The sequence below is a fragment of the Hyperolius riggenbachi genome, chromosome 7 (genome assembly GCF_040937935.1).
Source record: "Hyperolius riggenbachi isolate aHypRig1 chromosome 7, aHypRig1.pri, whole genome shotgun sequence".
Lineage (NCBI taxonomy): Eukaryota > Metazoa > Chordata > Amphibia > Anura > Hyperoliidae > Hyperolius > Hyperolius riggenbachi.
Genome location: NC_090652.1, coordinates 229,974,461 through 230,001,649, shown reverse-complemented (window position 1 = coordinate 230,001,649; position 27,189 = coordinate 229,974,461). Strand labels below are relative to the sequence as shown.

Below are 27,189 nucleotides of genomic sequence, written 5' to 3'. Positions count from 1 at the left end.
TCCGCCACCAATTAGGCTTTCTTTGGGTGGTACATTTTGCTAAGAATTATTTTTTTTCTAAATGCATTTTAATGGGAATATTAACAAAAAATAGAAAAAAAAATATTTCTCAACTTTTAGCCATTACAGCTTTAAAATAATACATGCTACTATAATTAAAACCCATGTATTTTACCCATTTGTCCCAGTTATTACACTATTTAAATTATGTCCCTATCACATTGTATGGCGCCAATATTTGGAAGTAAAGCTGAATTTTCAGTTTTGCATCCATCACTATTTTCAAGCTTATAATAAAAAAATAATAATAGTAATATACCCTCGACACGCATATTAAAAAAATTCAGACCCGTAGGTAACTATTTATGCTCTTTTTTTATTGTAATTTTTTTGTACATTAAAAATTGTATTTTGGTATTTTTGGGAGAATGTGGGAGGTAATCAGTTAACTTTAAATGTAATTGTGGGTCTACGCAATAAAAAAACAGTATGTAGATGTAGTTTTACTATTTGGCCACAAGATGGCCTCAGTCTTTTTATAATTTTTTTTATTAGGCATCCTGTAAGCGTAGTATGTACGCTTACAAGAAGTGAGGAGGGGATGTGTAACTTAGAATGATCGCGGCTTCTTATAAAAGCCAGCGATCGTTCTAACGAAGACTTAGATCACTGCATTCCCATTCATTGATCTCTGGGCTAATGGGCGGGGGCGCGGGAGGGCACATGATCGGTCACGGGACCGCGCAGCAGCCTTTTGGACGCAGCAGCTACGTACAAAAGGCTTAAATGGAAAAAAAAAATTTATTTACAAGTTATTTTATCAGTGTTTGCCCAATTTAAAATAGTTCCTGTCCCAGATTTACATTCTGAAATGTATTATGGGTGGTGAAAACCTCAAGGCTAGTAAATCTGCTAGGTAATCTCTGTGGAATGTTTGTTTACTGAGAGTTCTAAAGCCACTATAAAAATATACCTGGGGCCTGATTCACAAAGCGGTGCTAACAGTTAGCACGCTGGTGAAAAGCCCTTTATCATGCCTAAACTCAGTTTAGGCATGATAAGTTTAGGTGTGATAAGTTTAGGCATGTTAAGTTTAGATGTGATAAGTTTAGGCGTGATAAGTTTAAGCACCAACTGGGTTAGCACCGCAGTGCACAGCTGATCAAAAGTTTTGCGCTAGTAAAGTCTGGTGCACTTCGCATAGAGTTTAATGGCGCTGCTTTGCGTGCGGGATTTTGTGCGCGATCTAAACTTATCTAAACTGATCATGCCTAAACTTATCACGCCTAAACTTATCACACCTAAACTGGCTTTTCACCAGCGTGGTGCAATGGTTATCACGCCTAAAGTCTCTAACTGGGTTAGCATCGCTTTGTGAATCGAGCCCCTGGTCTCCCAGAATGCTTCGGGAGGAGAATTCCTCATAGCTAACCAGCTTAGCTAGACTTAACTTGGAGGATATATCAATATACAGATATAGGAAGTGTTTGTGATGCTAAAACCAGGATAATTGCTTTAAGCGTGGGTATCCTGAATAATTTATTGCATTCTATATGTCACTACAGTGCCCCTCTAATCTCTGCATTAGGTTGCATTAAGATAATACAATGACAATCTGGGGCAACCTATTAAAGCGGGAGTGTCACCATAAAAATCGAATTTCAACAGCAACTGGTCTGAGTGTACTAAGTAATAAAGATGCTAATCCTGCATTCAAAACTTTTTCTGCTGTTATGATTTGGAGTTATCACATACTTAAGGAGCACTGGCCCTTTAGTAATCAGTGCCAAACAGTTGCATGCTGGGGGTTCTTTTTATCTATAATATATTCCCCCTCTTCCCTTCATTTCCCTGCCAGCTGCTTATCTGAAACACGATCCCCTGCTCACTTGTGTTTACAAGCAAGGCTGGGGTGACTCAGCGTTTGGATTAGAAAAGAAAAAAGTAAAGGGCAGAAATGACATCAGGATTTAGCCTAAACTGTGGGCAAAATTTTATTCCGCATTTTTCGGAATATAAGACGCACCTTTTCTCTCCAAAAAATGGGGAGAAAAAGTCCCTGCGTCTTATATTCCTAAGGCAGGGAATTCCCGACTTAAAAACACCCGTCGATACAAACCGCCAACCCGCCGCTACGTCGAGGACTCCCTGCCTTGTCCCCCTGCGTGGTCTGCCGACCTTGCTCCCCCGGTAACAATAACTGCAGAGCGACTCACCTCCCTATGGATTCCAGCGCTAGGTCCGCTCTGCCTCTATCTTGTCAGCGCTACCCCTGTAAAAGAATCACTAGCGGCAAAGCGGTTCACTTTCCTCCATTGGCGGCGATCTGCAGTTATCTTGCGTACCGCGTGGCTTCCCGTAATGACGGCTCATGTTAATGACTCATTGAGTCATGGGGAATGACTCATTGAATCCTTAACATGAGCCGTCACTAGGGGGAGCCGCGCGGTACGCAAGATGACTGCAGATCGCCACCGCTGGATGAAGGTGAGCCGCTCTGCCCACTAACAATTCTTTTACAGGGGTAGAGCTGACATGCTGTAGGCGGAGGACCACCCAGCGCTGGAATCAATAGGGAGGTGAGTCGCTTTGCCCTTATTGTTACTCAGGGGAGTGGAGACATGCGGGGGGGAGGGGGCTGGAGCAGAGACATGCGGGGAGGGGTGGATGGACTAGAGTGGAGACATGCGGGTTAAGGGCTGGAGCAGAGATATGGGGGGAAGAGGGTTGGAGCGGAGACATGGGGGGGGGGGGCTGGGGCTAGAGCAGACACAGAGAGGAGGACAACATGGGGGCTAAATGGGGCACAGACACACACATAGGGGAGCAGGAGGGGACACAGACATACATAGGAGGGGACACAGGGACTGGAGGACCACACAGATGGGCTGAAGGGGACACACACACAGGACAGGAGGGGACACAAGGGGTCAGGAGGACCACACAGGGGGCCATAGTGAGCATAGGAGGTAAATGGGGAAGGACATGTACAAGGCACTCCTAGAACATGGACGCACCAGGTTTAGTATATATTTTCCCCTGATTTTTTCCCTCTTAAATCTAGGTGCGTCTTATATTCCGGAGCGTCTTATATTCCGAAAAATACAGTAAGTAGATCAAGTATTTATCTACTTATATATGTGTTTTTTCCCTTGGCATAGTATGGCTAATCCTACTGATTTAAGATGAAATACTAACAGACACCAAGTACAGGAATTCAGATAAAAAAACATTTAAACTTTAGTGAATGACTTTCAAATTTACCTTTATAGAAGCTACATGCAGCAGTGTCTCTCCCTTGATATTCTTCTTGTTAACTGAAAAGTTACTTGGAGACGTTTGATTACTGGCACCAGTCTGGCTTGTTCTCCTGCCACTTTTGTTATGAGAGGGTGTGGAAGGTGACTTGGAAGATGTGTCAAGTTGATCAGATCTGGCATCCTTTTTATCTTTTCTACTGTGAGCACATGAAGGCTCTTCAGACTTAGAGACGTCTGCAAGTCCATTTCTTGGCCGTTTTAAGGTAGTAGAAACTGGTGACACAGTCGGGCAATCTTTACGTTTTAAAGATTTTTTTTCATTTTTTGGGCTTTTAAAGGGAGAGTTTCTCTGCCTTAACTTTCTGAAACTTTTATTACCAGCCTGGCCCTCAACAGCTTCAGCTTCCTCATTATTGCATGAATTACTTTCATCTAATAGGTTGTCAGTTAAGTACCTTTCCTGTTCAGGTGACTTGGATAGGACAGAATTACAAACTGCCAAAGAATCTAGAGGTTTTTCGAGATCAACTTCTGAAACGGTTATATTATTTATTTTTTCAACTTCTGCATGCTCCTTCAATCCACTATCTTTCTTCTGGGCACTTTTCATAGGTGATCCACATTGATCATGGTTTTCCTGCTCAGTGTCTGATGCTGGAAGTACAACAGGTGTACTACAAAACGAGACAGATCTAGCAGATTTGGAAGCTTCACTTTTCTTGAGGTTATCACTTGCCTGACCCTTTACTCCAACTCCCCATATTTGATTGAGGTCTTCGAGTTTCTTCTTTTTGGACTTCTTAGATTTTGAATTATTTTTCTTTTTTACAGGCTCCACAGTAGGTGAAGAGGACACAAACTCATAGGAATCCACAATCTCCTCATGCTTTGATGTATTCTGTTGGCTGACTTCATCTTTTTGCAAGACGTATCTCACCTTTCCTCTGCGAGGGCTAAACCACATCTTTATCTGCCTTTTCTTGCACTCTTCCTCAGTAGTGTTCAGTCTAAGCGGTGCTTCTTGACATAAATCCATTTTGTTTTCTGCAAGAGAAGTGAAAATTATAAGTCATTTTCAGCAGTTTATGTAAGCACCATTAGTTCCTAATAGAAGCAATCGGTTTGAAATGGTACTCTTTTTTAAATGGTGTTTGAATACGGCTCTCATGGGAACGTACTTTACCTGCCAGAAAGGATTATCATGATTTAGCAGTTTTGAAAAGCGGCTAAGAGAACTTAAAAATAAAAAAGGCCACCATGTGTAATACACGACAAAAGTGCTACTGAAAAATGGGAAATGCAGAAACATAATGCATTTTATACATCATTGGACTCCGTTGTTAGGAACTGAAATGAGTGTGCCCAAGAAGCTTGCTCATCAGTTTGTAAATAGACATGGTCAACAAGATGCTAATCATTTCAGTTTGAAGCAGATTTTGATATTGTGATGCAAATGTATATAGCGGGATATTGGACCAATCAAAATCATATCCAAATCATTTGATTGGTCCAATTTCAGGTTGCATTCATTTGCAGAAAATTAATATAAAACTAGTAACCTCTTATTATCCTTATATGGGAAGCTGAGCATTAAAGTAGAACACATCCTATTTTACTTGAGCAGAAAGTGAACAAATCATAAGAATTACATTCCTACGTCTTTCAATAACAATTTGCCATGAAAGGTAACACTGGGGAGGGAGAGTGCCTACAGTTTCTTTTTTTCTTCTTCAATTAAATGTCAAAAAACACAAAACAATATCATATACAGTATATTTTGGCACATAAGACGACCTCCCAACTTTTCCAGTTAAAATATAGAGTTTAGGATATACTCACCATATAAGACAAACACCAAATACAAAAAAAAAAAAAAATACAAAAAAAAAATCATATACTGGTGCTATGTATGAACAGGTACTGGTACTGTACGTGGTACCCAGTATATAGGCGATTGACTGGTTGGATTGGTCAATTCTTCCTCTCCCTAAGTGGATTGGTCAGATCTCCTTGTCTACCTGTTTATCAGAGTGGTATGGAAGAATAGATCACACTGTGCCCATAAAACAATTGCCTCTTTCACCCTTCTGGCCCACCCTTGTATCCTATTTACCTCCTTCTCTGCCTCTCAGATCTCGCACATGTGCGCCTGCACCGCTTCACTACAGTCCTCATCAGCGAGATCTGAGAAGCGGTAACAGGATTAGGTGTATCACCCGGCATCAATGACACCCAGCGTATAAGACGACCCCTGACTTTTCAGATGAATTTCAAGGGTTAAAAAGTAGTATTATACACCAGAATATACAGTAAGTAAAATTAGGTGATGAGTGAATGCTTGAAAAAGCAGGCCAAAATCAAAAGAAACTGCCCACCAGTGGAATGAATTACTGAACTGGTATTGCAATTATAAAGGTTGAGTTTCACGGTTATGTTTTAAAGCGGACCCAAACCAAACATTTTTTTAATTAAAAATATTTAGTTGCACCACTCTGACACATGCAAAGATAAATAAACACTCCTGCAAGCCTATGAGCATTTCAGTGCATGCTTTTCACCCTTCTCTTTTCATAGCTAGGGTTATACTGGGGGCAGCCATTAGCAATTCCTCCATTGCCAGACACCATCTACTCCACCAGTTTGCCGGAAAAATCCCAGCAATTTGAAAGGAAGGGAGGGGTTCCTCCAATAAATGTAATATATTTTATATTTGTCATCATGCAGCTGTAAAAAGGCTGCTATTTATTATTATAATTTAGAAAATAGACTTTATTTCTGTAATCTTGTATTTTTAATTTGGGTCCACTTTAAGTGTGAAAATTTGCATGCAAATTTTCATATGGAAAGAAAGAAAAAGATTTTTTTTTGTGAATTATCAGATTACAAAATGTCCTCCCCATTGCTTTTTATGTAAAACTTATGCAAATTATCACATTCCATATGCAAAGCCATGCGCATTTGGATGCAGAATGCAAAAGAAATGCAGCAGAATGTCCATTTTTTTCTTGTAGCACAAAGTGTATGAACATTTACATTAAATGGAAACCAGCCCGTTGACTATCAATAGCAGGCGTTCTAATGTGGATTTTCATTCTGTAAAAAACATTGCATAAACTTGCCCTTACAATAGCAACTGAATCACTTGGTATAGAGTGCATTTAAAAAACAAAAAACCTTACAATTAAATTAGCTCCAGATCTCACTTCACACTTCAGTTTCCACCCACACTTCATAAACATTATAGTTTAATTGATTGCACATAATACTGACCTTATACTAAGGAACAATAGACTAACACTATGGTAGGGATTACATAGTGAGCTCATCTGAGGGGCAGTGATAGTTACATAGTACATAGTTACATAGTTATTTTGGTTGAAAAAAGACATACGTCCATCGAGTTCAACCAGTACAAAGTACATCTCCAGCCCGTCCCCCACATACCCCTGTTGATCCAGAGGTAGGCGAAAAAACCCCCACAAGGCATGGTCCAATTAGCCCCAAAAGGGAAAAATTCCTTCCTGACTCCAGATGGCAATCAGATAAAATCCCTGGATCAACATTAGGCATAACCTAGTAATTGTAGCCATGGAGGTCTTTAAATGCAAGGAAAGCATCTAAGCCCCCTTTAAATGCAGGTATAGAGTTTGCCATAACGACTTCCTGTGGCAATGATACTAGTGTGTATTCTGAAAAGTGCTGCAATAGATGTCCGTATTATATAAATACATATGAAAATGGCTCAACTTGGTTCCTGCTGCACAAAGGACACAAACATCGGTTGATCATGATGGTCCCCGATCTTTTTGCATACCAAACATTCCAAGGGGAATTTTGAAAAGTGCAAGCGTTTTGATAACACAAAACAGCTGGAGTGCTGCTCTGAACCGAGCACCCACTCTGCTTCCCACACCACAGTGGTAGATGCACGCATGTATGGACTTCAGGAGACACAGGCATGTTTGCCTTATTCTCATGTACAGCAAAATAAAGGCCTAACTTTGGATAGTGCCACGCCTCTTATTTCTACAAACATTCAAAGTAAAACATCGCTGAAGAAATGCATTATGGGAATACTTTTTTGCCCACATGAATCTGAATTGCATTTGCAAACACCACCTGTTTTAAGGCGGGAATGTTATGTAAAGCGCAAAGGAATAAAACTAAAGTAGCAATTTCACTTAAAAAACAAAAGGATATTATTATGGAAATGGCAGGCAGCCAAATCTTTTCTTACATATGTAAAATCTATAAGACAAAACCAGAGTTCACCAACCATCTTAATATAGCAGGGGGGAGAAAAAAAAACACTAGGCAAAATGAAGCAATTACAAAATGCTGCTTTAGCTGCCATTAATCTGCATCAAAGAAATATAATGATCCGCAGTGTGTGCCTTTCAAATTATTTCCCATTACCAACAGTAAGTTGAGAAATCTCTTTGATAAATGCGCCTCTTATTAAAAAATCAAAGGAAAATAGTTTGGTGCCATCTGCGTAACAATTTTTGCCGTCACTGTAGAATGATTATTTTTGCTTTAGAGGAGAGAAGAAAAGGCAGCCGTTTAAACACTCATCTTCAGCTATTATGTAGAATGCAACGCATGCAAAGAACGTCATAAATAACCAGACAAATGTGTGTTCATGAAGACCAACTATTGCCTGCAGTAAGAAAGGGTATTGGAACAGAAGGGCCTATTATAATCTACTTAAAAGAACTGTATGCAAGAACTAATGAGTACCAAATTAATAGAAATGGAACCAAAGACAGACCTTCCTTTAAAAAGAGTGCAGAGTCCAACATTGCCGTCAAAAATGGATACTTTCATTAGTCCACTTTTGGGTAACCCCTTCAAAAGAAGTAACAATTGTGCATATTAGGATAGTGGGTGGAGCCATGCAAATGATGCCGAAAAAGACGAGACATGGGACATCATCTACTGTCTTGAAAGGAAATTTCTACTTTCGCTAAAAAGGAAACAATTGTCATAAGCATAGAGTGGTGCGGCACAAGTCTTTTAGCAATTTAAAGCTATAAAACATATGAATGTTCGATTTACCATATAAGAATTTTACAAAATGACATATCATTCACATACCATTAGGAACATTATTTTCCATATACATCAGAGGCAGTTTTTATCGTTCGCCATAGCCCAACTGAAAACAATGTGTGTTTGTAGCTTAACCTCTTGCCGCCCGCGTCACACCGATGGGCGGCAGCCCCAGGACCGCCTAACGTCCTGGGGCTCTGTTTTGCAGGAGATCGCGCGCAGGCTGCGCACGCATCTCCTGCTTGGGGGGCGGAGCTCCACCCCACCTTCAGTCTCCGAGCGGCTATTGCCACTTGGGAGACTATTAGACAGTGTGATTGCTGCCTATTTACATGTACAGCGCTGCGATCGGCAGCAGCGCTGTACTGGGGGACAAGAGAGTGATCGGCTCTCTTAGGCAGAAGCCTATGACAGCCGATCGCCGTTATTGGCTGGCTGGGGGGAGGGAAGAAATGTAAAGAAACAGGTTTTTTTATTAAAAAAACACTGACAAAAATATTTATACAAAATAAATAAATCAGCATAGGGGAGCGATCAGACCCCACCAACAGAGAGCTCTGTTGGTGAGGAGAAAAAGGGGGGGGGGGAACACTTCTGTGCTGCAGCTTGGCCTTAAAGAGACACTGAAGCGAGAATAAATCTCGCTTCAGTGCTTATATTCAGCAGGGGCATGTGTGCCCCTGCTAAAATGCCGCTATCCCACGGCTAAACGGGGGTCCCTTACCTCCCCAATCCCCTCGTGGAGTCCCGGGCAGCGCTTCCGCATTGAGGCAGGGCTAACCACTGCAGCCCTGCCTCACGTTCGTCTGTCAGTGCGTATCTCTGCCTCTCCCCCGCCCCTCTCAGTCTTCCTTCGCTGAGAGGGGCGGGGGAGAGGCGGCGATGCGCCGCTGATAGACGGTGCTGAGAGGCAGGGCTACAGCCGTTAGCCCTGCCTCAAGAGCAGCAAAATCTACGACCAAGTTGGTCGTAGATTTTGCAGGGGGGGGATTTGGGGGGTCAGGGACCTCCGTTTAGCCACGGGATATCGGCTTTTTAGCAGGGGCACACATGCCCCTGCTGAATATAAGCACTGAAGCGAGATTTATTCTCGCTTCAGTGTCTCTTTAAAGCTGCAGTGGCCAATTTTGCCAAAAATGGCCTGGTCACTAGGGGGGTTTAGCCCTGCAGTCCTCAAGAGGTTAAAGGGAACCTTAACTATATAAAAATAAAAAAAAAGTTTCACTTATCTGGGGCATCTACCAGCATCCTGCAGCCATCCTGTGCCCTTGCAGTCACTCATAGCTCCTCCGGTCCCCCGCTGCCAGCTAGTTTCATTTTTGCCGACTCGGAGTCCACATTTTTCCGTGGAAAAATGTGAAATTCCGCGGAATGCAAATTTTTTTTTGCCAGCAAACGGATTTCTGCCTAAAAATAAGAATTTCTGCTCGACAGACTTACAAATTCCACCCAAACCCCTCCTCCCCTCTTCCCTCCTTCTCCTCCTCCGGAGGAAGCTCTGGTCTTCCAGGGAATTGTAGGATGTCAAAAGCCAGCTCACATACATTGGCCGGGAATCGAACCCAGGCCTACCGCTTGGAAGGCAGCTAGCCACACCATTATACCACCAACACTACATGCTGAAACTTCTTGGCGCAGACTTACTTCCTCCCTCCAAAAAAGACACACATACATCCCCATATAATTATTCAACAGCAACTGCGTGCACAGTCTTTGTGGTACACAGTCTCTGTGGCACAATCGGTTAGCGCGTTCGGCTGCTAACCGAAAGGTTGGTGGTTCAAGCCCACCAAGGCATGGCCTTGCCTTTTGTGTTCAACAGTTGTCCGAAGAGAACCCCAGATAGCCATGTAGATTCATCGCTCTCTTCCGCGGAATTGTATTTTCCGCAATTTTGGGCGGAATTTATTTTCAATCCGGCGGAATTCCGAAATTGCCTGTGAAATTCTGGAGAGAGAGCGAGAGAGAGATTCCTGGCCAATGTATGTGAGTTGGCTTTTGACATCCTACAAATCCCTAAGCAAGCTCATTTTTCTCTTGGATATATCACTATGGCACATGCTAGGCTGGCTTCAGCATGTAGCATTGTAGTGTGTTGTGTTGGTGATATAATGGTGTGGATAGCTGCCTTCCAAGCGGTAGGCCTGGGTTCGATTCCTGGACAATGTATGTGAGTTTGCTTTTGACATCCTACAAATCCCTAAGCAAGCTCATTTTTCTCTTGGAAATATCACTATGGTACATGCTAGGCTGGCTTCAGCATGTAGCATTGTAGTGTGCTGTGTTGGTGGTATAATGGTGTGGATAGCTGCCTTCTAAGCGGTAGGCCTGGGTTCGATTCCTGGCCAATGTATGGGAGTTGGCTTTTGACATCCTACAAATCCCTAAGCAAGCTCATTTTTCTCTTGGATATATCACAATGGTACATGCTAGGCTGGCTTCAGCATGTAGTGTTGGTGGTGGTATAGCGGTGAGGAGAGCTGCCTTCCAAGCACTAGACCTGGGTTCGATTCCTGGCCAACGTATGTGAGCTGGCTTTTGACATCCTACCAATTCCCTGGAAGACAAGATCCTCCTCCGGAGGGGAGGTGGTAGAAAAAGGACCAGGGGGAACAGCCAACGGGTATTATTTGCTGCCATTTAGCATAAACAAGGTTTCATTTGCGATCACTTTAATTTTTCCGCCAGAATGCAGAATTCGGCGGAATTTTGCAAAATTCCGGCGGAAATGTCATAGCAATGGAATTTAGCGCTGACGGAATCCGCGAATTCCGGCGGAACGGAATTTGCTCCCTTGTGATGACATGTAGTTCCAGCTGTGTGTAGATGCGAATGCAAGACACATGGGCGCTATCATGTGGAACTAAGCCCTGCCCATGATGCGTTTCGCACCGGTTCCAGGGGCTTCTTCAGGGTGAAGTTAAGCACATAAAACGTACCAATAACCTGCATGAGCCCAATATGGATTAATTCACATGTCCTTATCACTTTAACAAGAAAAGCATTAATTACCTTGGCAAATGCTGTTAAACAAAATCTGAAGTACATATGTCACATATTACACATAAATTGCTGTTGATCTTAAAAGATAATGAACTGGAGAAAATACAGTAGATTAAGATATGTTAGTACATCTTTTGTTTGCATCAGCCAACTCATCTCTTTGGCATGTCCTACTGTCTCCTAATCATATTCTTTCTTCTAATTACCAATATAATTGCACTAATGATACTTTACAGAAAATGTGCTTAATAACAACCATTTGCAGAGCAGAGTGTAAAATAATTCTAATCCGTGACAATATGCAAGGCTAGATTGGGAATTATTAAAACAATGAAAATTATAAATTAGTTTTGAGCACTTACTGTTTCATTATTATGTGTAATTTTATGATCTAAAGGTCAATTCCTACAGCTACAGTTTAATATTCAAACTGATGTGGTGAAGGAACATTAAGGTTTGAAAGCCTTGAATTTAAACCCATTCTCTGGAAAATAATAATAAGCATCAACTACCCTACCAACCTTTGCGCAGTGTGCAGAGAATACCTGTAGAAAAAGAAAATACAAATTTATTGTAGCTCTCAATTACTGTGAAAGAAGGATGCTGTGTCTTGGGCTCATGCACAATACTGTATGTGCTTTTTATTAAAGGAGAGCATATAGCCTGGTGTGCTTTCCCTTCTTAAAACAGAAGGAATTTGTGATAATACGGATTTAAGAGAGCAACTGTGGTCTCTCACAGTGCATCACTTCTGAATATACAAATGATCTTTTTATGCTTCTAAAGCCAGGCTTACAACCAGAATCGCTGGTGTATATCAAGCCTATAGCTTTACATTTTACAGAGCTACATCAACCCAACATACAGACAGCTTCTTTCGGACTGTTGGTCCTCCTCAATGCATGGCAGGAATTGATATGGCTCTATGGGATAGGGTTTGGACCAGAACAACAGAATACCCAGGCAGCTCAGGATGACCCAAAACCACCAAAAACAGGACCAAAAAAGACCGAAAAGCCCTTCTACTAAAAAAAACAAACACACTTAGTGTGGTTTTCCTTTTAAGGAGGACCAAAGTCTGAAACAGGAAGCTGTCTGCATGTTGGGTTGATGTGGGTCTGAAAATTTAAATCTATAGGCTTGCTATACACCAGCGGTTCTGGATGTAAGCCTAGCTTTAGAGGCATAAAGCGATAATTTACATATTTAGCAGTGGGACATTGTGGGTAACCACAGTTACACACTTAAATCTAAATTATCGCAAATACCTTCTGTTTTAAGAAGGCAAACCACACGAAGCATTGTTTTTTTTTAGTAGAAGGGCTTTTGGGTCTCTTTTGGTTCTCTATACTTTCCTAGAGGTTTAGGGTCACCCTGAGCTGCATGGGTATTCTGGCATTTGCCAGGGTAGACAATCTCTCTCCACTGCAGCAACGCTAAATGGGAGTGGGCCATAGATTGAACCACCAGACATACAGAGGATACTGAATTTTGCTTGGGAGTCCAGCTGTTGCCAAGGAGTTTGCAGCAGTTACAGAACTGTGATGATTAGAAACCAGAACAGGTATGAATACCATTTTCTTTCAAACATGTACTCTTCACAGACCGTGACTATGGAGAGGATGGGGTTTGGGTTGTACAGGAAGCATCAAAATCCCAAACAAAAACAATGCTGCAAATCAAGTGAATCTCCATATGCTACTGGTATGCTATTGGCTTCAGGCATTGCCCAAATTAACCAGTGTCCAAACCAAACAGCCAGCCTTTTTTGCCCCTGAAGTAACTATGGTGCTTTCAAAAGATTTCTAAAGCAGGGCTCATGCACAGTGGACAATGCAGGAATGAACAGGATTTTTGTGCCTGACAACACGTATGCAGGTAGCTTCGACTGAATTGACCATGACAGAAAATAGTGGCAAAATGTTCATGGCTGTGTTAAAAAGCAACGCGTTGGAACTCGCACTGTAGTGTGAATGGTAACATGAAAGTCTATGGACTCATGTTGCATGCATTGCGGACACTATGTGCAGTCATGACTAACAGCACAGAACATATGTCTGAATGAGCCCAGAATTTCTTTCAGGTAGACCCAGCCATTCATGTTATCTATCTTTGGATCTGGTAGTCAAGTAATCAGACTCTCTAATCCTTTGAAACTAGCCATGACATTAGATGCTATGGATGGTGGTTTCTCATTTTTAGTCTGCAGTCAAGGTGATCTCAAGCACTGTACGCTCATGTAAGTGTCCCAGCAGCAGTGAAAGAGGTCAGGAAATCTGTGCCCCTCATGTCCTTCATTGAGAGGCGACATGGCAAGGGTAAAGTGGATGCGAGATGAAAAACTAACTATAACAAGTAGCTTGTCTATATATCTTATCTAAAGTTTAGATAGTTTACACAGCAAATCTAGCTGCATACAGCTTCAACAGTGTATGATGATTTATTTCTGTGATATAATGAGAGCAGCCATGTTCTGTTTGTCATCATTACACACAGGTAATCTGCAACTGCATCTCCACCCCTTAGCCTGTGAAAAAATCACTCCCCCTCCCCTCTGCCTCTGAAATCTCTGGCTAGTAACCTCCTCCTGCCCAGACTGAGCTCCCATAATCCCTTTCTACATGGGTCTGAGTGCCTCTGCGTTTTGGAGAAACTGTGGGCGAGGCTTGTTTCGTTTATAGGGAATTAGAGTATTAAAACAAAAAAAAAGTATTTGGCTTGAGGAATGCCCTATAAACTATATGTAAGGATCACAATTATGCAATGAATAAAAACTGATCTCAGATCCACTTTCATCTCTAAAAAAGGACCTGTCACCAATATGTGCTGTTGCATAGGAGCTATGGTTGCCCCTTAAAATATATTTATTAAAGCTAAAAAAAATTAAGTAAAAATTCTCACCCAACAAATTCTCATTGGCACTTTAACTAGTACTACTTCGCCTGACACTAGCCTAACTTCACTAACTTCCCTACTATCATTACACCTACTACTGCGGTGTCAAATGATAACCTCACTACCTCTGCACCGAACACTAACATTCCTACTACCATTACACCTACTACTGCACCGAACACTAACTCCCTACATCTGTTACACATACTATGGTTGCGCCTAACACGAACCTTGCTGCTGCTGCATCTATCACTAACATTCCTTACCCTAGACCTATACGTAATATACCAATTGGCGAGGACTTCCACCTTATGTTTGAGCACCCCTACTGTAACTTTGTTTTGTTCTTTAACTATTAGTACAATTTGTGCACATACCCCATTTCTCGCTTCATGCCAGTCAGTCAGAATAACAAATATTGAAGAATAAAACTACATTTTTTCAAAAAACAAAAATAGTTAACAAAAGGTAAAAAAGAAAGAAAGGAAAAAAAATATCTGTCCCTACTGGACTCCTAAGGCAGGAAACAAAGATAACATTGTAAAGCTAAATGTTGAAAGTTAAACAAATAATATGGAATGAATAAATAACGTGACCCTGGTATCAATTGCTTCCCCTGAAATAGAACTTTGCTGCGTGCATTAGAATTTTATAGACATTAGAATGCAGATTCAGTTGACTGAATCCTAAAACCTTCTGCATTAAGCCAAATTCCAGCAAGAGCTCTGCATTCAATACATAGCTAATTGAAATATGCAATCGTTTTGGCTGACAAATGAAGGGCACCACCGTTTTATCTAGAAATACAGGAAATAAAATTCCCCACATTTCTCAGTAAGACATATGGTAACATTGCAGGGGCTAGTCAATGACCGGGGAAAGAAGTCCAGTTTGGCCTTCATTCATTGCTACATGAACGCTGGTAGGAGTTCCAAAATGTAAAACAGATAACCATTTGGCACTTTGTGAGACTACCCGTGAGTTATCTCTCCTTCATACATCCTTTAGAGCAGTGGTTCCCAACCTTTTCCGGCCCGGGGAACACTTTTTGACCAAATCTTTCTACGGGAAACGGCGGGGAGGGGGGCGCGGGTGTTTGCGCGACCTAGTGGACAGTGCCGTGCGCAGCAGGCTATGGGGGGGGGCTGGTGTGCAGCTGCATAGCTAGCATAGTTGCCCCAGTATAGGGAGTTTAGTTGCCCCAGTATGGCTAGTATAGTTACCCCAGTATAGTGCCCCAGTATAGCTAATATTGTGCCCCAGTATAGTCCCAGTATGGATAGGTGGTTCCCCAGTATAGTGCCCAGTATGGGTAGGTAGTGCCCCAGTATGGGTAGGTAGTGCCCCAGTATAGGTAGGTAGTGCCCAGTATAGCTAGGTAGTGCCCAGTATAGCTAGTATAGTGCCCAGTATAGGTAGGTAGTGCCCAGTATAGCGTCCTAGTATGGGTAGGTGTGCCACTCCCCCCTCCGCGGCCACCGCTCCTGTTACCTTATCATGAGCGGGCGGGCGCTTGTCCGATTAGATTCCCCCGTACTAGCCACTCTCTGTGGCATCTCCTATTACAGCAGCGCGCGCTCGGCGGCTGCTGTGATGACCAGGAAGCGGTACAGCGGCTTCCTGTAGCGGCGATATGCATCGCCGTTATCATGGGAATCGCTGTACCGCTTCCTGGTCATCACAGCAGCCGCCGAGCGCGCTGCTGTAATAGGAGATGCCACAGAGGAGAGCGGCTACTACCGGGGAATCTAATCGGACAAGCGGCCGCCCGCTCATGATAAGGTGACAGGAGAGGCGGCCGCGGGGAGGGACGGCACACCAGGCAACATCCCGCAGCGGTTGAAAAACGCTGCTTTCGAGGACAACTGAAGTAAGAGGAATATGGGGTTTCCATATTGAATTTCCTTTTAAACATGGCAAATTGCTTGGCTGTTCTGCTGATCCTCTGCCTCTGATACTTTTAGGCTGCTTCCACACAGGGACGTTACAGGCGCACGTTAGTGCGCCTGTAACGCTCCCCCAACGCACAGCAATGTAACACAAGTGGGCTGTTCACACAGCCCACGTTGCGTTACATGTAACGCTGCACGTTGTCGGGAAGGTGCAGCATGCTACGGCGTTAAGAGCGGCTATAGCCGCGTTAGACTGTTTGCACATGCGCAGTGGGGGGCAGAGAGGAGGCGGGGAGAGCCAGCTACAGTAGCCGCGCACATGGCTACTTAATATTCACTGCACTGGCGGCCGCTGATTGGCCGGCTGGACCACATGATGCGGAGTGTCTCGCTCCGCATCACGTGGTCCCGCCGGCCAATCAGCGCCACTCTGGGAGACCTTATAGGGATAGAGCCGCCTAACGCGGCTCACTCTACCGTCCTCTCTTGCAGCACCATACGATGAGTTAGGTGCACGTTATGCGACCTTAACGTGGCACCTAATGCAACGTCTTGGTCTGCAAGTAGCCTTAGTCATAGACCCTGAATAAGCATGTAGATGAGCTGTTTGACTTAAGTTTGACTGCATTTGCAGTTCCAGGCATGCAATTCAGCCTCTACTGATGCATGATAGATCAGCAGTATTCCAGGCAACTCACATTGTGTCTTTAAAGTGGGATTATCACCATAAAAATCAAATTTCAACAGCAACTGGTCTGAGTGTATTAAGTAATAAAGATGCTAATCCTGCATTCAAAACTTTTTCTGCTGTTAGGATTTGGAGTTTTTACATACTTAAGAAGCACTGGCCCTTTAGTAGTCAGTGCCAAACAGTTGCATGCTGGGGGTTCTCTTTAGCTATAATATATTCCTCCTCTTCCATTTATTTCCCTGCCTAGCTGCTTATCTGAAACACGATCTCCTGCTCACTTGTGTTTACAAGCAAGGCTGAGGTGACTCAGCGATTGGAGAAGAACATAAAAAAAAAAGTAAAGGGCAGAAATGACATCAGGATTTAGCCTAAACTGTGGGCAAAAGGCATGGTTCCCACCAGGAACCGAATTCTCTTCATTTACTATATAAAATTCACTGAAATCAAAACGTGGACAGTACAATACATGTGTTATGCAAGTAGATCAGGTATGTATCTACTTATATATGTGTTTTTTCCCCTGGCATCGTATGGCTAATCCTACTGCTTTAAGTGAACCCAAATCAGACAGTGCTTTATAAAATGCATTACACAGTTATAAAATTGGCTTGCTTCGTGCCTCTGAGTTTCTTTTTTGTGTTTAGTAGATTTCTTCTAAATTCCCATTTGAAATTTCTGACCCTTGGGTGATGCCAGGAAGAAGTACGCCTATACATTTGCACTCCTCAGCAGGGCTATGAAATCACTACAAAAATCATCCGACTCCTCAGGTTTATGTAACCACAGACTGACTCCAGGTACCCAAAAATTGCTCAAACTCCACAGCCCTGTTCCCCAGTTTAAAGTGGATCCGAGGTGAACTTTTACTCATTGTATAATTGTGTTCCTTTCCTATTGTTTATAGGGCATTCCTCAAGCCAAATACTTTTTTTGTTTTTGCTTTAATACTCTAATTCCCTATAAAGTAAATAAACCACGCCCACAGGTTTTCAGAGAGCCTTGGCAGTAGCAAGTGCTCATGGGAGCTCAGTCTGGGCAGGAGGAGGAGGTGTTACTAGCCATTGATTTCAGAGGCAGAGGGGAGGAATGAGGAGGGGGGGGGGGATTAGGTTTTTTTCACAGGATTAGTGATCAAGATACAGATAAGGCTGCCTCTGTGTAATGTTTACAAACAACATGGCTGCTGTCATTGTATCACAGGAAGAAATAATCATTTTCTATTAAAGCTGTTTGCAGCTAGATTTGCTGTGTAAACTATCTAACCTTTAGATAAGATATATAGACAAGTTACTTGTTATAGTTATTTTTTCAGCTCGCATCCGCTTTAATGGAGAATGACGGTTGATTCCCACAAATGTTTTGTTCTGCTTAATTTAGTTCTGGCTTCGAAAGGAAACAAGGAATATGACTAGTTGTTAGGAGCAACAAGGTGAAAATTAAACAAGTCATTTGGCAGGTTGTCAGGAGCAAGAAGAACGCATTAACGTGAGGCTCTGGATTATAGGCAATGAACCGTTTTAGCTCTCTTGCTCTCAAGAAGGGCTTCTGTACACATCGCTATCTGATGTGTTATTGAAACCTGAAATTATATGCTCTGTATGCTGTAGTTAAACTTGTAGGCACTGGAAATATGGCAGCCTTCATATCTCTCTCTCTTCACTTGTCCTTTAAAGGAAAACTGAAGTAAGAGGTATATGGAGACTGACATATTTATTCCCTTTTAAACAATACCCGTTGTCTGGCTGTTCTGCTGATTCTCTGCTTCTAATACTTTTAGCAATAGTCCCTGAACAAGCATATTCAGATCAGGTGTTTCTGACATCGTTGTCAGATCTGACAAGATTAGCTGCTTGCTCGTTTCTGGTGTTATTCAGACACCACTGCAGCAAAATAGACCAGCAGGGCTGCCAGGCAACTAGTATCATTTAAGAGGAACAATATATGGTAGCCTCCATATTCTTTTCAGTACAGTTGTCCTTTAAATATTTCCATTTTGACTCGAGCTTTGGCTTGGGTACACTTTAATTAGAAAAGCAATGAATATTTGCCAAACAGGACAATATGACTTTACCATACATGTACTTTATTTTTCAGACCACAAGACGCACCTTTTCTCCCTGAAAAGTGCAGGAAAAAAGTGCTTGCTCTTTATGGTCCGAAGGTGTCCTCCTTTGCCCTGTCCCTGTGTCCCTTCTGTCACACTGTTTCCTGTGTCCTCCTTTCCCCCGTCTATTCCCCGATGTCATCCTTTGCCCTGTCCCCCACCCCATGTTCTCCTTTCCCCTGTCTATGCTCCTGGTGTTCTCCTTTGCTCTGTCCCCCACCCGGTGTCCTCCTTTCCCTTGTCTATGCCCCGCCCCCCACCGTATCCTCTGTCTATGCTCTCCATATTCCTCTTTGCCCAGTCCCTGGGTCCTGCCAGTAGGTGACATACTTACTGTACCAAGTGGCATGAAGGAGCAGCAGGAGTTGGGTCCTGCGATGAGGAGCATAGCGATCTAGGGAGTCCTTCCATGTGCAGGTGTCCAAGTACCTGTCCAAGAGGTACAAGGGGAAATAATTGGGGAAGGGACTGAGGGGAGAAGATCCACAAGACACTCCTGCACCATGAACCACCAGGTTTAGTTTGTTTACTTTTTTACACTGGTTTTTGTCCTTTAAACCCAGGTGTGTCTTATGGTCCACTCCGGGCCATAAGACACACCTGGGTTTAAAGGACAAAAACCATAAGACACTCCGTCTTATGGTAAGAAAAATATGGTGCTTTAGCACATATCGCATACAAACTTTTAGTTTGTAAGCATTCAAAAATAAACTAGAAAAATAAAAAGATACGTAACTAAAACTAAGAGAGTATTGCTTTACTTTATCTGTGTTTCAGACACAGATGCAAGATAAACACAGCCACAAGAAAATATGCTCCACAGGAAAAAAATTTACAATGCGTTTCCATCTGGTCAGCAGTGGTTCCTTGTAAATAAAGTTTGCTTGATTTTACAAGCTCATTTTAGTAGAATGACCTCTAACCCATGTCACACATACTGTGATTGCATGCTCTGCAGTATCCATTCATTAATAAAGTGTTCCTATTGACAGCAATACTGGGACAGCACAGGTGGAATATGGTCAAACAGAATATACGCATTTACAAAAGCACACTGAAAACGTAAGACAGTGCTCCCTCTTGAGATTCCATGCACAATACCGTAAAGTAGTGTATGCACTAAACTGCATTAAAGCGGTATAGTCACCAGAAAAATCAAATTTCAATAGCAACTGGTCTGAGTGTATTAAGTGATAAAGATGCTAATCCTGCACTCAAAACTTGCAAAAAAAGTTTTCTGCTGTCAAGGTTTGGAGTTATCACATACTTTAGGAGCACTGGCCCTTTAATAGCCATTGCCATTCAGTTGCATGCTGGGGTTCTTTTTATCTAGAATATATTCCTCCTCTTCCCTTTATTTCCATGCCTAGCTGCTTATCAGAAACACCCTCTGATCACTTGTGTTTACAAGCAAGGCTGAGGTAACTCAGTGATTGGAGGAGTAAATGAAAAAAAAAAAAAAGAAAAAAAAAGAACAGTGCAGTTCCTAGTATACAACTCAGTGGGAGTGTCTGAAGACTCTGGGAGGAGGGCAGCTAGTGAATACACAATGAGCAAGAGGGAGGGGGGAAAACAAGAGAGTTGGGGAGGATATGATGTCATTGTTAGCTTGGCAAAATGGCCACTGCCTAGAATAGGATTTTCTGCTTTTCCTTTATAAAATTCACAGGAATCATTACGTGGATAGCACAATACATCTGTTATGTAAGTAGAAGTAGTATTTATCAACTTATATATGCGTTTTTTATTTCTAGGTTGGCAAGGGTGTCGCTGGCTCTTTAAGCAAAATGACGTGGAGTCTTATGTACGATGAGCAGAGAGTATTACATTCTCATCATGCAGTATGACTTACCACGTTATTCTGCTTAAAGCGGAACTGTAGAGAAAATAACACATTGTTTCACTTACCTGGGGCTTCCCCAAGCCCCCAGCAGCCATCCTGTCCTGCCGAGCCTCCGTTCTCCCACCGTCAGCTACTTTCGGTTTCGGCGCTGGGCCACTGCATGGCTCTGGCCATGCGTATCCTTTCTTCGCGTTCCCTGCTATCGCAGAGGGGAACGCGAAGAAAGGATACGCTTGGCCAGAGCCGCGCTGGCATCGACTTACAAGTCGAGGTACGGGACGCAGCGATGGCGGGAGAACGGAGGCACAGGCAGAACCGGCGCGGGACAGGACAGCTGCTGGAGGCTTGGGGGAGCCCCAGGTAAGTGAAACAATGTGTTTTATTTTCTCTCTACAGTTTTGCTTTAATGCAGTTTAGTATATACCGTATATACTCGCAAGCAAGCCGAATTTTTTGACCCCCCAAAAGTGGGCCAAAAGTTGGGGGGGTGGGGGGGGGTCGGCTTGCTTGCGAGTCATGTCCCCCCCCCCCCCGGCCGCCGCCGCTGCTACTATTACCTTAGCGGCGGCGGCCGGGGGGGGGGGGGGGACATGACTCGCAAGCAAGCCGACCCCCCCCCCGGCCGCCGCCGCTGCTACTATTACCTTAGCGGCGGCTTCCAATATTCCCCTCTCCGTCTCTCCGTGCAGGCATGTAAATAGTTTGCAGCAGCTCGCCCTACAGCGGCAGCTGTGTAATGACGGAGGAAGCGTAGAGAGAGCGGTTCCCATAGTAACGGCGATACATAACGCCGCTACAGGAAGCCGCTCTCTACGCTTCTTCCATCATCACACAACAGCCGCCTTAGGGTGAGCTTCTGCGAACTATTTACATGCCTGCACGGAGAGACGGAGAGGGGAATATTAGAGGCTGCCGGTAAGGTAATAGCAGCAGCGGCGGTGGCTGCGGCCGGGGGGGGGGGGGGGGGGGGGGGGGGGAACTACCTACCTACCCTGAGCACTATCTACCTATACTGGCGCACTATGCTAGCTATACTGGGCACTATACTACCTATACTGGGCACTATGCTAGCTATACTGGGGCACTATGCTAGCTATACTGGGGCACTATGCTAGCTATACTGGGGCACTATGCTAGCTATACTGGGGCACTATGCTAGCTATACTGGGGCACTATGCTACCTATACTGGGGCACTATGCTACCTATACTGGGGCACTATGCTACCTATACTGGGGCACTATGCTACCTATACTGGGGCACTATACTACCTGTACTGGGCACTATACTAGCTATACTGGGGCACTACCTACCCATACTGGGCACTATACTAGGACACACTGGGGGGGGGGGGGGAAGGGGGGTCACGCGGTCAGCATTTCCTACCCCCGGCTTATATGAGGGTCAATCATTTTTCCTGGTTTTTCGGGTAAAAGTGGGGGGGGGGGGGGGGGGGGGGGGGGGGGGGTCGGCTATATGCAGGGTCGGCTTGCTTGCGAGTATATACGGTAAACCACATTGTGCCAAGCCCACCTCCATGTGCAAACTTAAAAATCCATCTAATAACTTAAAATAACCATGACTGAGACCAAAATTACTGAAGCTGGGTTCACACATAGCAGAAACTCTAGCATTGCGTAAACTCGAAAAAGATGTGTTCTGCGATTTAGAGTATGCGTTTCGCAACGCTGGTTTTGTTGCATATTATGCAGGATGGGTGCCAAAAAGCACATAATGAAAGTCTAAGGTGACGCATATGCATAGCGTTTTAATGCGTTTTTTTTTTTAAATTAAAGATCTCTGATGTGTTCCGCTTCCTGTTGTCTTCCTAGTGATTTACATAAATGTAAATATAGAAATGCATACAAAAACGCATGCACGGTTTACATATGCGAACCGCAAACATTAAAACGCACGCAAACCGCAAGAAAAACGCATCTGCGTTAAAAAATGCAAACGCACCAAAAACGCATTAAAAACATTACAAAATCGCACACGCCCCTTCATAAAATGCACCTTTTTTACGCTATGTCATATGCGAACCTGAATGAAGCCCAGTGCTGCATAATATGTGCGGCGCTTTATAAATACAATAAATAATAACAGATTACCTACTCCGGAGTGTGCTGCCACTGCTTGCTATCCCCCCTATCCCCCAAATGAAGCCCATGGTGGGCTAGATTACCTTCTCCTGAGTTTGCTGCTACTGCTTGTTATCCCCCCCTGCCCCCCGAATGAAGCTCATGGTAGGCTAGATTACCTATTCCCGAGTTTGCTGCTACTGCTTGTTATCCCCCTTGTCCCCCGAATGAAGCCCATGGCGGGCTAGATTACCTTCTCCTGAGTTTGCGGCTACTGCTTGTTATCCCCCCTGTACCCCGAATGAAGCCGATAGCGGGCTAGATTACCTTCTCTTGAGTTTGCGGCTACTGCTTGTTATCCCCCCTGTACCCCGAATGAAGCCCATGTCAGGCTAGATTACCTTCTCCTGAGTTTGCTGCTACTGCTTGTTATCCCCCCCCCCTGTCCCCCGAATGAAGCCCATGGCAGGCTAGACTACCTATTCCTGAGTGTGCACCCGCTGCTTGTTATCCCCCCGTCCCACTAATGAAGCCCATATGGGGATAGATTACCTTCACCTGAGCGTGCTGCTGCTTGTTGCCTCACCCCTGTCCCCCCGCCCCGAATGAAACTCATGGCTGGCCTTGTTATCTTCTCCTGAATGTGCAGCTGCTGCTTGCTATCACCCCCTTCCCCCAAATGAAGCCCATAGCAGCTAGATTACCTATTCCTGAGTCTGCTGCCACTGCTTGTTATCCCCCTCCCCGCCAAATGAAACCCACAGCGGGCTAGATTACCCTCTCCTGAGTGTGCTGCAACTGCTAGTCATCCCCTGCTTCCCCAATGAAGCCCATGGCAAGCTAGACTACCTTCTCCTGAGTGTGCTGCTTCTGCTTGTTACCACCGCCACCGCCACCCCCCCCCCCCCCCCCCCTTCATATTCAGCGGGATCTTCTAGTCGAATACTAAAACCAGGAAGTTCCTCCTAGAGGTGGTGCGCAATTGAAAACTGAGCAAACGCTTGTTCAAAATAGTGCCAACACAGCAAAATTCATGAGCACTTATTTCACTGCGCAGATCGAAACTGCCAAAATTTTGGGGGGCGGCTGCGTCACAGAGGTTTCAGTGCCTCATAGGGGACTATGTTAATATTGCCAATTGAGGGAAATTTGGGTGCCTGCAATGCCCGATAATATATGAACTGCAGCTACAATTTTACAGATTTTCTACTAGCAGCTATTTCCGGTACCCCAATTTCCACGCCGCCCATTCTGCATGTATGCATGCCCAGGGACTGAGGCAACAGGGATCAGCCCAGCCTGAAACACGACACTAATATAAAATAAAATGCAACACCAATGTATAAGAATTGCAAAACACACAATTTAAAATACATGTAGTAATACAGTAGAATGACTATACAGTAAAATCCAAGGGACCGAGCAGAGTAGTACTATATCAGAAAACGTCATACTCTAGCTAGCACATAAAGTTTACTTTAGAACTGTATTATTTAGTATCTTAATTCAGTCAATAATTGGGAGTCATTTTTTTCTTTTCAATGCTCCAATAAGCGAGCATAGACAGTGTCTCAGCTAGATCAAATTACACAGTGCTCAATATGCAGAGCTTTGCTTGCAACAACAACACAACAGCTTGCACAGGGCATAGGTCTCACCAGTTAATGCAGGTACAGCATTGATAGTGTGCTGCTCTGTTCACAGCTCTCTGCAGCCTGGATGATACTATAGAGTTGCAGCCATGCACAAGCATGTCACAGATGATAGGCAATTCCCTCAGTAATCAGGCAGCAGCTTACACGGGAAGCATAGGGCTCACTGACTGGTGCTTTTGAGGTAATCCACACAAGCCCAGAGTAGTGTGCAGGTTGCGAGCCGCTTACAAGTGGCTGCCAGACCGTCCACAGCTCATGGATCTCCGAGAGACGTATGACACATTCTAAAGGGGCCCATACACTGGTCGATTTCAGCCATCTATAGAATCGATCAGAAATCGATTCTATCAAATTCCCCATTCAATCGATTTGCGGCCGATTTCGAATCTATGTGATCTGACAGGTTGGAAAATCTAGGTCGATCTCCTGCTGGCAGCAGATTGATGGCCCATAGAGTTGCATTAGATCTAATGGTCCAATAATGCATTTAGATCGATTTCCAATAAATGTAATTCTAAAATCAATTGGAAATCGGTTACTACTGTGTGGCACCCATCAGATAGATTCCTGTCAGATTGGAATTGACAGGCATCTGCAACAAATCTATCTGTTGGTTGAATCTGCTGAAAATCTATAAGTATATAGCCACCTTAAGGTAGTTACTGGTAACTGAGATAATGTAGCCTTTCAACTCAAACCAGTCCTGCTCTTTTCTAACCTGACCCCTGTCATCTGCATCAGGTACAAAACGACTTTCACTTATTGGAAGTTCTTCAATTTGCAAACTATTCTAAGTACCTTCGTAGAGACTGCTTTGTGTAAGAAACCCAAAGCATAAGTCACAAAAACATTAAACTAGTGTTTTTGGCACCCACTCAAAATCACATCTTTCTCCGTTCATCTGCTTGATTGAGAACGTTAACATGAAGCTGCTCCGTCAGACTCAGACAATTGCATAAATTAACAGGTATGCCAGTGTTTCTAATAAAGTGTCCAATGAGTGTATGTTTCCTTTTGCTAATGATGACTTTGAGCCATTACCACAGCTAATAAGTTCAGTTCTAATGTGCACCACATCAGAAAGAAAATATCTTCAAGTGTTAAAAGATGTACCGGTATCTAATATTGCACGGCTATGAGAGACGCGATGCTGTTAATTGTACCACAACGGAAGCCTTTCATAAATAAGACTTGATGTGACAGAGATAGGTCAGTTTCCGAGAAAGTACTGAAGAAATATTATAAGGGTGAGAAGTGCCCATCAAAGAGATGAAGTAAAGGCATAATTATCATCAAAGCATATTTATATTTCAAAGTTTAATTATCTCCTTGTGAATAAATGAAGTGTAACAAAAGGTACTGCCAATCTAGGCACTATCTGCTTTTATAATTATAATTGAAAAATAACAGGGATCTTTAAGTAACAGAAAATACACCGTTTTTCTAAAGCCAGTGTTTGGTACAAAGAACATTTACAATATAAAGTGTTTATTCCACAATGGGTAAACATTTCAGTTTCTTTAATGGTACAAATGTGCAAGTAAATTGGGTTCATTTTAAACATCCAGTTGTATGAATGGGAGGTGTTTTAATTTAATACCGTCACAGGACCCCTCGTGGCCAGACCGCAAATTGTCTTCCAATCGGACCATGCAATCTGTGGTCGCATTCGATGCGAAGAAACCGTCGGAATTTGGGCAGCAGACCGACCAGAAGGGAGCCTGTGAGGTTACGGTACTTACAAATTACACACTATTTCAGGGTATAACTGCCACCACCTCTGCTTTCTGAGGAAGAGGAACTCACTGACTGGCTATTTCTTGACCTGCAAATAAAATGGTTAAACACACGCTATTCTATCTAGCTAGCAACAAAAGTAGCGTCTTCTCAGAAGTCTGGGTTCAGTTTCTGTACTGGATGAATAATAGGGTAGCTGGAGCAACAACTGACGATAGCGTTGGTTTATTGAAATACAATATAAATAATTCATATATACAGAAAATCGTTAAAATCAACAATTATAAAGAACTAGCCGACCCGCGGCGTAGCATACACCGCATAGGAGGGTAGAGGGCAGGAAGGGGGTATTGGGCACAGCGGCGGGGAGGGGGTTGGACCCCCCTCAACTGGGTCCCCCATGTGCGCTCCCCCTCCAGCTTAAGCTCAGCAGGAAACCCCTCCCCCCTCACCTGGGTCCCCCATGTGCACTCCCCCTCCAGCTTAAGCTCAGCAGGAACCCCCCCTCAACTAGGTCCCCCATGTGCACTCCCCCTCCAGCTTAAGCTCAGCAGGAACCCCCCCCCCTCACCTGGGTCCCCCATGTGCACTCCCCCTCCAGCTTAAGCTCAGCAGGAACCCCCCCCCCTCACCTGGGTCCCCCATGTGCACTCCCCCTCCAGCTTAAGCTCAGCAGGAACCCCCCCCCATTACCTGGGTCCACCATGTGCACTCCCCCTCCAGCTTAAGCTCAGCAGGAACCCCCCCCCCTCACCTGGGTCCCCCATGTGCACTCCCCCTCCAGCTTAAGCTCAGCAGGAACCCCCCCCCCCCCATTACCTGGGTCCACCATGTGCGCTCCCCCTCCTGCTTAAGCACAGTAGCAGCCGCCACTATTAGTAAGAGGCAGCGGGCGGGGATGACTCATCTCTTCCATGTTCCATCGTGCGTTCCACTGTCATCACTTCCTGCGATGCCGCACACTGTATTGGTGTAATT

General features: G+C 43.9%; 1 protein-coding gene across 1 annotated transcript in view; it reads right to left on the bottom strand.

Annotated features, from left to right (window-relative positions):
• BARD1 (BRCA1 associated RING domain 1) overlaps nucleotides 1-27,189 on the bottom strand; it is a 133,058-nt gene that overhangs the window by 81,415 nt on the left and 24,454 nt on the right. Inside the window, exon 4 of the mRNA XM_068246982.1 lies at nucleotides 3,265-4,304. Coding sequence (XP_068103083.1) covers nucleotides 3,265-4,304 — 1,040 coding nt within the window. The remainder of the gene's footprint in view (nucleotides 1-3,264; nucleotides 4,305-27,189) is intronic.